Source organism: Sceloporus occidentalis, unplaced genomic scaffold (genome assembly GCF_023333645.1).
Source record: "Sceloporus occidentalis isolate IW3139 unplaced genomic scaffold, rSceOcc1.0.p SCAF_6, whole genome shotgun sequence".
Taxonomy (NCBI): domain Eukaryota; kingdom Metazoa; phylum Chordata; class Lepidosauria; order Squamata; family Phrynosomatidae; genus Sceloporus; species Sceloporus occidentalis.
The window spans coordinates 59,567,519-59,581,282 of record NW_028316986.1 but is presented as its reverse complement, the minus strand read 5'-3'; the positions used below and the strand labels follow the sequence as shown (position 1 = coordinate 59,581,282).

General features: G+C 42.9%; 1 protein-coding gene across 2 annotated transcripts in view; it reads right to left on the bottom strand.

The window, feature by feature from the left end:
• Window positions 1–13,764, bottom strand: part of SMYD3 (SET and MYND domain containing 3) — a 503,325-nt gene that overhangs the window by 435,729 nt on the left and 53,832 nt on the right. For both annotated transcript variants that reach the window (XM_089528391.1, XM_089528390.1), the window contains exons 3-4: window positions 7,042–7,149; window positions 1,875–1,932 (exon numbers count right to left, since the gene is read on the bottom strand). In XM_089528391.1, coding sequence (XP_089384517.1) covers window positions 1,875–1,932; window positions 7,042–7,149 — 166 coding nt within the window. The remainder of the gene's footprint in view (window positions 1–1,874; window positions 1,933–7,041; window positions 7,150–13,764) is intronic.

Below are 13,764 nucleotides of genomic sequence, written 5' to 3'. Positions count from 1 at the left end.
CATTCAAAGCAATGGCACTCATTCCCAAGACAAACAAAGGCCTCCTTCTCACATGGAGCCCCATGTGCAGCCTGTGGGACACAAAGCTGTTTGGAGAAGGTTTGTCTCCTTCCTAGTCTCCTTCTAGATCAAGAGAAGTAATAGTGCCACTGTATTCTGCTCTGGTCAGGCCCCACCTGGAATACTGTGTCCAGTTCTGGGCACCACAATTCAAAAAGGACATTGAGAAACTGGAGCATGTCCAGAGGAGGGCAACTAAAATGGTGAAAGGTCTGGAAACCTTGCCCTATGAGGAACGACTCAGGGAGCTGGGGATGTTTAGCCTGGAGAAGAGAAGGTTAAGAGGTGATATGATAGCCCTGTTTAAATATTTGAAAGGATGTCACATTGAGGAGGGAGCAAGCTTGTTTTCTGCTGCTCCAGAGAACAGGACCTGGAACAATGGATGCAAGCTACAGGAAAAGAGAGTCCACCTCAACATTAGGAAGAACTTCCTGACAGTAAGGGCTGTTCGACAGTGGAACAAACTCCCCCGGAGTGTAGTGGAGTCTCCTTCCTTGGAGGTCTTTAAGCAGAGGCTAGATGGCCATCTGTTGGGGATGCTTTGATTTGGATTTCCTGCATGGCAGGGGGTTGGACTGGATGGCCCTTGTGGTCTCTTCCAACTCTATGATTCTATGATTCTATGATTCTAGTGTCATGGGACAGTCTCTCCCCGCAGCCAGTGCAACTCATGATAACAAAACATGTTACAGTGGCCCCTTGGTATCCGCTGGAATTTGGTTCCAGAACCCAGTGGATACCAAAATTAGTGGATGCTTAAGTTTCATTAAATACAGTGGCCCAGTAAAATGCTGTCCCTCATATAAAATGGAAAAACCAAGGTTTGCTTTTTGGAATTTTTAAAAAGTAAAATGTGTCCCCCACTCGTCCCTTACTCGTTCTGTTCCATTCTGAGAGTGGTCCTGTGCAATAAAGTTCATTGATAAAGATGTTGAATAGCATTGGGCCCAGGACAGAATCCTGTGGGACCCAGCTGGTCACTTCTCTCCAGGATGAAACAACTCACTTTTCTATAAATGGTCTGGATAAGGTGCATCTGATATCTTGGTCTACATACCATGAAAGCTTGTGACCAATAGAGCTTTTAATTCTTTAAGGTGCCAGACAACTAATTTCTAAAAATTGTTTTATCACTGTTGTACTGTTTTAATACTTGATTTTATTGTGTATTTTTTGTATTTATTGGTTTTTAACTTTGTAATAGGGAAGGGTTTTTTAAAAAAGGTGAACAGTGATAGAAATTAATAAAAAAACATTTACAGTTGGCCCTCCATTTTCGCAGGGGATCCATTCCAGGATCCCCGCACAAAAACAGAGGCTTATGCTTATTCAAGCCCCATAAGCTTAAATGGAGTGCATCCCAGTGCGCGCACGCCATTGCAAACAGCAGAGATCATCCCTCTGCATATATTCAAGGGTGCGGATCTCAGATCTTAGGAGCGATGAGTGTATTACACATTTACACGTTCAAATCTTCAATTTTGAATTCAACTGAACATATTTGTAAAGTAGGGTACACTTCAGAAACAGAAACAACTAATATATTAACAACTGATAACTTTACAGTTAACATCAAGAGCAGAAAATAAGAAAATAAGAAATTCATCCAACTCAAAAATCAAAGGCCTTGTTATTAAAGAAATTGTCTTAAACAACCTTTGAAAAGGCAGAATATTTCCTGTGTGTTCTAGTTTTTCCTCCCACAAGAATTATGCAGTTAAATCTGTTGAATTCCAAAGGGAACTTTTACTTCAGGTTACGCAGTAAAAGTGAGGGGGGAAATGACAAAAATATTGCTAACAGCTACTTACTTGACTGAAGTTCTGAAAAAGAGTAGAGCTCCTCAGATGAGCATGTTGACTGTCTTAACTGTTGAGAACACAAAAAAATGAATGAAAGAAAATGTGATGGGATTAATAATTAATTCCGCTTTAAAAATTCATATAATCCTCATGCACCTGCGTATCAAAGTAAATAACAACCAGCAGCAAAAATCACTTGTTGTTTACTTCCATGTTATGGAAAACATTGTTAGCATTTTAAATCCTATTACTGTAAGCTACTGCTCATTTATTTTATTTTCTCTCCTTTTCATTTTTACATTTTGTTTTGAAAAGTGATATTATATAGCATCAGAGTTAAAATAGTTGATAAAAGATTTTATCTTTTTTAATAGTCCACTGAATCAAGCTTTTTAACTACTAGGCAGCATGTATCATGTTTAATAATTAATGCTTAGGAAATATGTAAGAGGAAGGTCGATGCTAGGCTAAGACTCTGGCAAAACAGGATTCAGAGCCTGGAATATTTTACTTCAAAAGTAAGTTACTTTTGGTAATGGCTATTTAAAAAGTAACCTTTTTCTGGTAATGTAATTTTTGCTTTTTTAAAAAAGACAATACAAAAATGGCCACAAATTCCTCCAAATGGGATTCTCTCCCTCCAAAAAATGATTATATGGGGAGCATTAGTAGTCAGTTATTTTGTAAATCTATTGTTAGCTGCCATTGAGTCGACTTCAACTCATGGCAACCTTGTGGATGAGACATTTCCAAGATCCCCTATTCTCAGCCTCTCTGCTCAGATCCTGCATGCCCAGACCTGATCAAGTCGCATCATCTGGCATGTGGTCCTCTTCTCTTTCTACTGCCTTCCACATTTACTAGCATCAGTGTCTTTTTAAAATAATTTTTCCTTAAGATTTGGCCAAAGTACGGCAACCACAATTTTGTCATCTTGGCTTCCAGGAAGAGTTCAGTCTTGATCTGATCCAGAACCCATTTGTTGGTCTTCTTGGACATTCACAGTATCCTCAGCACTCTTCTCTAGCACCACTTCTCAGATGAGATGATTTTCTTCCTATCAGCTTTTCTTACTGTTCAATCTTAACATCCATACATGGTGATGGGGAATACAATGGCTTGGATCATCCTCACTTTAGTGTTCGCAGTTATGTCTTTACACTTTATGATCTTGTCCAGGTCTTTCATAGCTGCCCTTCCTAATCCCTTCTTTTGATTTCCTGACTGCAGTCTCTGTTTTGATCAATATTTGAGCCAAAGCATAGGAACTCTTTGACTATTTCAGTTTTCTCATTGTCTGGGGTGAATTCTTGAAGATCTTCTATGATTTTATTTTTGTTTTTTAATGTTCAGCATTAATCCAACACTTTCCTACTTGACTTTCTTAAGTAAGTGTTCCAGGTCTTTGTTTTTTTCTGCTAGTACTATTGTGTCATCTACATATCTTAGGTTGTTGATGTTCCTTCCTCCTATCTTCACACATCCTGCCTCTGAGTCTAAGCCTGCTCTGCGTATGATGATTTCTTTTTTATTATTAATATTTTTACATTTTACAATACAAATTATTACGCTTTCTTCATACAAATATATGCTTTAACATTTTACTTATTTTATACTAAATATCACCTCAGTGCACCCCTTCCCTGGAGCCATTCCCATCCATATACTCCAACCACAATTTTAATTCATCTCATGAAGGTATTTTTCCATCTTCTTTTCGTAATACTTTTTCAATAATTTTTTCCATAATTCATCAAAATCATTTCTTTTCCATAATCCTTTCTTAACTTTCAATTTACATGTTAATTTATCATTAATCACTATTTGCTAGACTTCTTTATACCAATTCTTCAATTCCACATTTATTTTCGGTTTCCAACTTCTTGCTATAATTAATCTCGCTGCTGTTAAGTAAATTTGTTACAAGATTTCTTTCTTCTTTTTTCCATTCTACATCATTATACATTCATAACAATAGTATATTTGGTTTTCAATCTATTCTTATATCCATAATATTTTCCATGTGATGATTTCTGCATAGATGTTGAATAGAATGCAGCCTTTGCTTATTGGCTGTTTCTTTGTATTCTGTTCCGATTCAGCCTCTTGTCCTAAATACAGATTACGTATTAGGACAACCAGATGTTGTGACTGCCCTATTCCTCTTATTGCAATCCATAGCTTGTCATGATCTATGCAGTCAAAGGCTTTGTTGTAATCATTAAAGCACATGCAGATTTTCTTCTGGAATTTCCTGGTGCACTGCATTATTCATGTTTGCAATGTGATCCCTAGTGCCTCTTCCTTTCCTAAATCCAGGTTGCAACTCTGGGATTTCATGCTCTATATATGGTAGGAATCTCTTGGCCACTACAGACAGCCCTTTAAGATGCCCTGATCACGTGTTAGCATTGCCTCAGGGTGGCACTTCCAGACGCCCCTCAACCCTAGCATGTGATGCAGGCGTCAAAATGGCAGCGCCCTGTACATGATATCGCCCCCCCTTGGCCCCCTGCGTTCTTCTCCTTCATCCTCCTCCCCCTCCTTCACCCCATCTCACCCCCTCTGCCATCCTGCGACCTATCCCATCATCACCTGACTGCTCCTGCATCCCGATCCTGGCCCCAGTGCCCCCCTGCTATCCATTCCATCATCCCCTGCCTGCTCCTGCATCCCAATCCTGGCCCCAGTGACCCCCTGCGACCTGTCCCATCATCCCCCGCCTTTTCCATCAACCAATCTAACCCCAAGTGACCCCATGTGACCTGTCCCATCATCCCCTGACTGCTCCTTCATCCCCATCCCGTCCTCTCAGCCACTCTGCCACCTATCCCATCATCCCCTGCCTGCTCCTGCATCCCCATCTCATCCTCTCTGCCACTCTGCCACCTATCCCATCATCCCCTGCCTGCTCCTGCATCCCTATCTCGTCCTCTCTGCCACCTATTCCATCATCCCCTGCCTGCTCTTGCATCCCCATCTCGTCCTCTCTTCCACCTATCCCATCATCCCCTGCCTGCTCTTTCATCCCGATGAAGGATGACAGCTAAGGAGGGGGCAGGTAAGGAGGACAGCATCCATAGCCCCATTGTGCATGCGCAAGGGTGCCGATTTGAATCGTTGAACCCTCTGATGTGTTAATACAATGTGCACTCACATGCTTTGTTTGAATCCGCATCACGTGACTTGCTTAGAATTGAACTGACTCCGCTTCCCCCGCGATTCGGAAGGGCAACGGAAAGGAAACCAGGTGTGGTAAAACATCACGTTTCAATGTGAACTCGCATTGGAGTGACCTCGAATCTGGTGTGAAAAACATCACTTTTCGCGTTGCTAGAACAGGAGTGACTGCGGATCTGAACTGCAAACCTCCCACGTGTGATAAGGGCCATAGATTATATGGAATCATAAGTCTAATGAAATGTATGTCTGCAGTAATTGTCTATGTTTTAAAAGACTGTTTCTTTTTTGTATGAGGAGGCAGCAGTTTTGTACCTTTTACAGAATGTGATCAATACAAGTGTTAATCTCTCTCTCTTTGTTTACAGCCATTTTAACCCTCTTCTTCACTCAATACAGCTCCCAATGTGGTGTGCAGATTAATAACATGCAATAATGTTATTGCTCTAAGTAAACAATCAAAAAAATAAAGGAATAAAAAGGAAAGAGAGAAGATGGGGGAAGGACAGTAGAAAAGCCATGTACCAATTCTTAAGGTTACACAGTTAACATTAATCAGCTTGAAGAGCAGCAAGCCAGGGAAAGGAAGAGCCACAGAAAAGCAAATAACCTGCTTCCATTCCTTTCTCTATGTTCAAGACATCAGGCTGACCTACACGGCAGTCAATTCAACAAGTCCTGCTTGAATTCTTCAACATGCCATGTTCTTGCTGGTTCAGAAGGGACTTTGCTTTGCCAGATAAAAATACAGCAATTATCTCAGCTTCCTCCTAAGGGAGCAATAACGATATTGGCTGGAAGATTTAGGACTAGTCTACATGATCCAGCCAGATGCAATTGGCCTAATTGGGAGTAGGGGGGAGGAATCACACTTTTTACCAGAGTATCCAGAAGGATGTGAATCATTGAACATGTGGGTATCTGCTTTCCAAGTGTTTCCATTACAGAGGATTATTTGGCAGAGGGAGAGTGGATGGGTGAAACAGAACATATCACATGATCTTTTCCTGCCAGGAAATAAAACCACCTCCTTCACGATCTGGGAAAGCATAATTTTTGAGTGTGTGCTGCTGTGTGCTGAGGTGCTCATACACATTTGTTCAACTTTTATCTATTTTATTTATTTTGCAAGCCAACAACCTATTTCAAAAGCTTTTCTGACCCAACAGCATTCACATACAATTCCTTCCTCCATGCCATCTTAATTCACATTGATGCTGCATGTGGCCCGCAGCATTCGCATAGATGTAAACAGGCATGAAAGCACTCAGGAGAAGTGAAGAAAATTAGGGCCCGTTACAGACGGGCCTCTAAGTACGTGCTGAGCACGTACTAGGGTTAGGAAGCGGCAGCGCTTCCGCACACCCCCAACCCTAGTACGTGCTCAGTACGTACAAAATGGCGGCGGCCGTTCCACACGGCCGCTGCCATGACTACATCACAACCGCGCCACCTCCAAACGAGGCAGCGCAGTTGTGATGTAGTGGGGCTGCACAAGGGCACCTAGTGCGCCATTTCCGCGGCCCCAGAAGGAGCTCCGTTTCGGAGCTCCTTCCAGCTTTGCGTCGCCAGGCATAGCCTTTAGATGGCTGCGCCAGCGACGCACAGGAAAAAGGGGCCAAGCAGCCCCTTTCTCTTCCTCCCCGCCATCGCTGGGTGTCCTTGTGGCTTGAAGCCCCAAGGTCACCCCTTTCCAGGCCACGGGGAAGCGACCTTTTGCCGTTTCTAGGCCGCGGGGAAGCAGCCTTTTGCTGCTTCCCCGCAGCCTGAAAAGCGGCGGATCGGGGCCTCGGAGGCTGCTGTTCTGGCAGCTGAGGCCCCGATACACCGGGGAAAGGAGCGCCTACAGGCCGCCCCAAAGGGGCGGTCTGTAACGCGCCAAAGTGTCCATGCAAAGATGCCAAAATGTAAAATGCTGCCGATGTGTATGTTGAATCAATCCACCTCCACATTAGCACATATTTTACTATCAATCACATACAGAAAATGTACTTACTATTTTAAAAATAATCCTCCCCACTAGTCTCACAGAGTCTGGTGGAAAGTTAGGCTCCATACTCTTAATACACTTGCATTCCCGTTTGTGGTCCTGCCAGGCTTCTTTCTACAAATGGGAAAAAATAAAAAATTAATTTGCTTCTAAAATATAGTTACAGCAACAAAACATTCTAAAGTCAGGTTAATATGAGTATTAACTAAGTATTACTGATTTGTACTGGCTGTATGCCGTAATAAATTTTGTATTATTTTTTTTAAGTATTACTGCAAAGGCCTCAGTAAACATGATTGCACAGAGGATAAAGCATCTTTGACCCAAAACAAGCCTTTGACAATATTCAGGCACATACAGCTTTGGCAAGAATCACTGTGGAAGTACATGCATCTTTTTACAGTTTTCCATTAATTATTACTTATTAGAAGTATCTACTAATTAAATGTTCTAGCAGCCATATGTCTTCCATATTTAAATAAGTTTACCGATTATAGATAAAACATTGAATTCTTTAGGATTTGGAAGAGAACTTGGAGTTGATTAAAGTTCTATTCCTCAGTATTAGATGGAAATCAATTCCCTGTTTCGGGGGGGGGGGGGGAGGAAGTAGTAGTAGTAGTAGTAATGTGTCCTTCAGTTTCAATCCATCTGACAAAAAATTACCCTACTGAATATATCACTAAACATTTAAATGATCGTGTAATAAATACTTGAAAGATGACAGATTGAGAGGAAAAAGCTAATCCCCAAGGTCAGAGAACACATGTACTGGAGCCCATTGCCAGTATACTGAAGGAGGTAAAGTGAAGCAAGCAGAAGAAAAGGTCATTAGTAGCAAGTTGGTAAACCAATAAATTAATTTTGGGGAAGCAGACATTCAGAGCAAGAGCATTCTAATGATAAATTTATCCCACAAAAGACCACAGGAAGGCTATGAGCCTAGAGTACTGCCTTCACTCAGAAAAGACAATACATGGCTAGAAAGTCTAACTCAATGTAAGGAAGTTTCACATACATTCACATAATCATAATACATACATTCACATAATTGGCTATAAGGTAATATCAGAAAGCCAATTCAGAGTAATGGCACAAATGGAAAGATAGCTGAAGACTTTGGGTACTATTTACAGGGATTCCTCTGATAAATTGCTGAATGAAGAAGTGTATTTCACATCTTATGAATCTTGCGAAAAGTCCACACAAATATACATTCTTCTTTAGGTAATCCAAATTAATCAAAACGTGTTTTGTATAAGGCTTACCCCTCTCTGCTGCATCTGTTATTTCACATGGATTACAAAGTGATAGTGATGTATTAAGATGGACAAATAAGATCCAATGTGGTTTAATGGTTTGCACGTTGGACTATGACTTCAGAAAATAGGGTTTGAATCCCCGCTGAACCATGAAAAACTCACTGGGTGACCTTGGGCAAGTCACTCTCTCTCAGCCTCAAAGGATGACAATGGCAAACCCCCTCTGAAGAAACTTGTCAAGAAAACCCCTGTGACAGATTCACCTTAGGGCCACCATAAGTTGGAAATGACTTAAAGATAAAGAAGACACACACACATAACTGCAACACAATTTATCCAGAAAGGAAGCTGCACAAATCTAGTTTCTCTCATCCTAAATAAACAGTATTGCCTGTAATCATTAGGACATAATGCTGCACAAATTTATTGCAGAAATACTGATGTGTTTCTCCTGAGCCAACTAAAATTGTTCTTTGAAGACAGTCCTTGTCTGATATGCTTTGTTCTTAAAGTAAATACTGAGAAGGATTTCAAAATATACTAGATGAGACATCAACATGATCAACAGTTTATGTAACCAGGAAAATGCTGATGAGATGAAAGATGCAACATCACATAAAATCATGCATCTCATTCTTCCAATATTAGTGCTGCATTTTCACATTAGAAAGACAGTTGGGTCACATCCTTATGATCACTGCCACTTTGAATCCATCCACAGTATGAATCCATACAGGCTAAAATGGGCACAGTCCTTTCTGTTTTAAATAAAAGCACAACTGCACCTGCTGGTGGTGCTATAAAAACGAGGCATCAGCCCAGAATTTATTTGCCCACAGCTGTTCCACTTTACCTAGGCTGCCAAGCCCAACAGTACTTGTCCCAGTAGTTTACTCCCACCTCCTTTTGCTTGGCAGGTCTTTGTTATGTGCAGTAGCAGAATAACAATTGTTGAGTTGCAATTTCTCTTTTCTTGTACACACTTATTATTATTATTATTTGTCAGGGATGATGGGAGTTGTAGCTCTTCACCTCTGGCTCAAACTCACCACCTTGTTGCGCACCGACACTGACCAGTTTTGATCAGTGGTTAAAGCTTTGCTTCAAAAGCAGCAGAGTTACAGAGAATAGGCTGAAGACCCTGACAAACTCTCCAAGCCTTCTCACTCTTGCTTCCACAGAAGTCTTCCCACTTCTTCAGGATCCAGCTGGTTCTTGTATCTTCACTCAAGACACCAGACAACTCAGTAGTCTTATATAAAAGATCTACTTTATTCTACTATATACAGCTCCAAACTATCCAACACAACAATACTCCTCACTACTCCAATACTCCCAACGACTACCCACAAAACACATTGGGATTCTTAGTCATTATTATAGTCCTTGGATAATACCACCCACCCTTGTCAGTTTCCACCCAGTGGGCGTGTACATCCATTCTCATTGGTTCTCTTGTTTCTATCCAGAATTGGTGATTTCATCATCTCAGCCTTGACCACTTAACAATTCTCAGGTGTTTTCAATTATCCACTTTACATTTTCTGTCCTTGGCATTCAGGACTTGTTAATTGTATTATCTTTTACACCTGTGTGGTTGCTACTTGCTTCTGCTGAGTCACTCTGACTCTCACATACATGTTTTATTTCAATCACTGTATGTCCCATGTTGCTTTTTCCTTAACATTATTAACCTTTATTTATAAAGCGCTGTAAATTTACACAGCGCTGTACATACAATCTTTTTAATTGGATGGTTCCCTGCCCTCAGGCTTACAATCTAAAAAGACACGACACAGAAGGAGAAGGGAGTGGTGGTGGGGAAGGGGCCTGTCTAGTAAGATAGTACATATAAAATACATAGCAATACAGGAAATGATTGAATAAAACAGGCACCAAAAGAACATCAAATAGCAAGTGAGAATTATGCAATGCCTGGGAACGCTTCTCTGAACAGGATGGTCTTCAGCTCCGTTTTGAAGCTGGTTAAAGAAGTGATGGTTCTTGCTCGCGGGGGAAGAAGGTTCCAGGAGTGAGGGGCAGCAAGTGAAAAGGGGCGAATCCGAGATGGGGCAGAGGAAATCCTGGGCTGGGACAGCAGACCTTGACTACCAGAACGGAGGGCCCTAGTGGGAAGGTGAGGGGAAAATAAGGTCTGATAAGTAAGGAGGGGCCAGCCCATGGAGGGCTTTAAATGTTGACAGCAGGAGCTTATACTGAATGCGGAAAGGGAGGGGGAGCCAGTGATGGGATGCTAACACAGGAGAGATGTGGTCAGAGCGGTGGGCGGATGTGATAATGCGTGCAGCTGAATGCTGGACAGAAATTAAAGGACGGAGGTGAGAGAGAGGAAGCCCAGCCAGGAGGATGTTGCAGTAATCGAGTCATGAGATCACTAGGGCATGGACCAGAATCTTGGCAGTAGAGGCAGAGAGATATGGTCGGATTTTGGCAATATTGTATAAAAAAAATCTACAAGCCTTGGCTGTGGTCTGGATCTGAGGGATACATGACAGAGAAGAATCAAAGATAAAACCAAGACTGTGGGCTTGCTGGACTCGTTGAATAGAAATGTTGTCCACAGAGACAGAAAAGGAGTGTTGAAGGGTAGACTTAGGAGGACAGACAAGAAGCTCCGTCTTGGACATGTTGAGCTTCAAACGCCAATGGCACATCCACTGCGAGACAGCTGTGAGACAAGATGAGACTTGCTGTTCAAGCCTTGGAGAAAGGTCAGGGGTGGAAAGATACAACTGGGTGTCATCAGCGTACAGATGGTAAGAAAAACCAAAAGAGCTAATGAGTTTTCCTAAGGACGGTGTGTTGAGAGAAAACAGAAGGGGACCCAGAACAGAGCCCTGGGGAACTCCAACAGATAAGGGAACAGGAGATGAAGTCTGACCTCCTGCAACCACTGCAAAAGATCTGCCAGACAAATAAGATCTAAACCAGTCGAGAACAGAGTCTGAGAACCCAAGGTCAGAAAGTATATCCATTAGAAGACAGTGATCAACGGTGTCAAAGGCTGCAGACAGATCAAGAAGGATGAGAACAGAGTAAAGGCCATTAGCCTTGGCCTGTAAAAGGTCATTGGAGATCTTAGTGAGAGCTGTCTCTGTGGAATGCCTTGGGCGGAAACCAGACTGAAAGGGATTGAGGATGGAGTTGGCTTCAAGAAACTCAAGACAGCGAGAATAAACAATCTGTTCCAAAACCTTAGAAAGAAAGGGAAGAAAAGAAATCAGACAATAGCTAGACAGAGAGGAGGGGTCAAGAGAAGGTTTTTTCAGAATTGGGGAAATGAGAGCATGTTTGAAGTCCGAAGGGAAGGAGCCTGTAGAGAGAGAGAGATTAAAGATATGGAGAAGCAAGGGCAGAAAAGAGGGAGCTATGGAAATTAGAAGACGAGTAGGAATTGGATCAAGAGGACAGGTTGCAGGTTTTCAAGAGTTCAGAAGTGTAGCGAGTTCAGCCAAAGAAGCAGGAGGAAACACAGAAAATTTGTTAGGCGAGGGCAAAAGAAGATTATGAGCAGAAGAAGAATCAGGAGGGACTATCTCAGAGCGAATAGTGGTAATCTTTGAGATGAAATAATTAGCAAAGTCATTAGGAGAGAATGATGAAGAGACAGGAGGAGAGGGAGGTTTAAGCAAAGTTGAAGGTGGAGAACAAATGCTACGGGCACCTCTCATTGGCGGAGATCAATGATTTGTAATAATTCTGTTTTGCCATAGACAGGGCACGTGAGAAGGAAGAAAGAACAAATTTGAAATGGATAAAGTTAACCCAACTCTTTGGACTTTCTCCAAAGACGCTCGGCCGCTCTAGAGCAGGACCGAGGGCATAGCTAGTGCACCAACTGCTACTCAAGATCTCTTCCACAAAAGACACTGAGATGAAATGGGCAGAGCTGAGAAGGATCCCAATAATGCAAGCATGGCTCTAAGAAAAAAATTAATTGTTCAGAAACCCCTAAAGAGAGACCAGCAAGTCACTGGTTTTCATCTGCCCCAATTACATATCTTTGCATGTGGACTCTTTCGGAAAAGAAAACCAATTTGTTACTTGTTACTCTGTCCAAAGGACAGAGTCTTAACCATTTTGAGCACTTGATATTTTTCAAATTATCTGAGTGTCTCCCAGATGGAAAAACAAATTTGATAAATTTGATAGTTCGTTTTAAAATTTGGAATTAAAAACTCAAAAATGGGTTCATCAGTTCACTGACATGGAAGCTGACAATAGCCACAGCCTTCATGAGGAGAGGCTGGACTTAAAATAAGCAAACAATGCAAAGAGGTGGTAACAAGACCAGCATAACACAATGTAACAATGATGACAGCAGATAGTGTTAACAGCTCCAGTAAACAGAAAATCTAAGCTACTATACAGACTTGCCCTCCCTTCATCCACCATCTTGAGGGAAAAAGAGACAGACTAAGCTCCACCAGGCCTGCCTGGAAGAAGACAAGCCCTCCTTTCATCCACCATCTTGAGGGAGAGAGAGGCAGGCTAAGCTCCACCAAGCCTGCCTGGAAGAAGACAAGCCCTCCCTTCATCCACCATCTCGAGGGAGAGAATAGGCTGGCCCAGCTCCATCAGGGCTAGCCTGAAGAAGAAGAGCCTTTCCTCCGGTCCATCTGCCTTGGTCCAGGCCTCAGAGGGAGAGAAGAACTGCTGGACCTGATCCCCTCTCCCCTCACCATTCCCTTCTCCTTTTGTGTCGTGTCTTTTAGATTGAAAGCCTGCGGGCAGGGAACCGTCTATTATCCCGTGTTGTAAACCACTTGGATTCCCAGTGATTGGGCAGTATATAAATAAATCCTATTATTATTATTATTGGCCAAGGTCTCCCAGTAGGTTTCATGGCTGAGCTGGGATTCAAGCCCTGGTCCCCAGAGTAGCATGTTCAAACCGCTGACTCTCTTTGTTCTTGTTATTGGCCTGATCCAGACCAGCCTGGCTACGTACTAGGGTTACCCAGGGGCAGAGTGTCCGCATGGCCCGCAACCCTAGTACATGACGGCGCCACAATCACAGCGGTCTCCCATCTACACTGGGGGGGCATCATGATTATGTCACGCATGCGCCGCATCAAAACAGCTTGGCATGTGTGTAACATCTCTGCACCGCCCCAGGCCGTTTACGATGGCCTGGCTGCAGTGCAAGAAGGAGCTCTGAAACGGAGCTCCTTCTGGGTGCATGCCTCATTCCGCAGCCACCAAAGGGCTGCAGGAACAACACTGGGGAGAAAGGGGCTGAGTGGCCCCTTTTTCCCATGGCTGTGGCTCCCGGGGTGTCCAGGGACATGAAGCCAAAAGGACACCCTTTTTCCGTGCCACGGAGAAGCAGCATTTTGCCACTTCTCCGTGGTCCGGAAAAACTCCAGATTAGGGCCGCAGGGCTGCTGGTGAGGCTGCCCTGCCCCCAAGCCGGAGCGAAAAGGAGCTGGTGAAGGCCGCCCCAA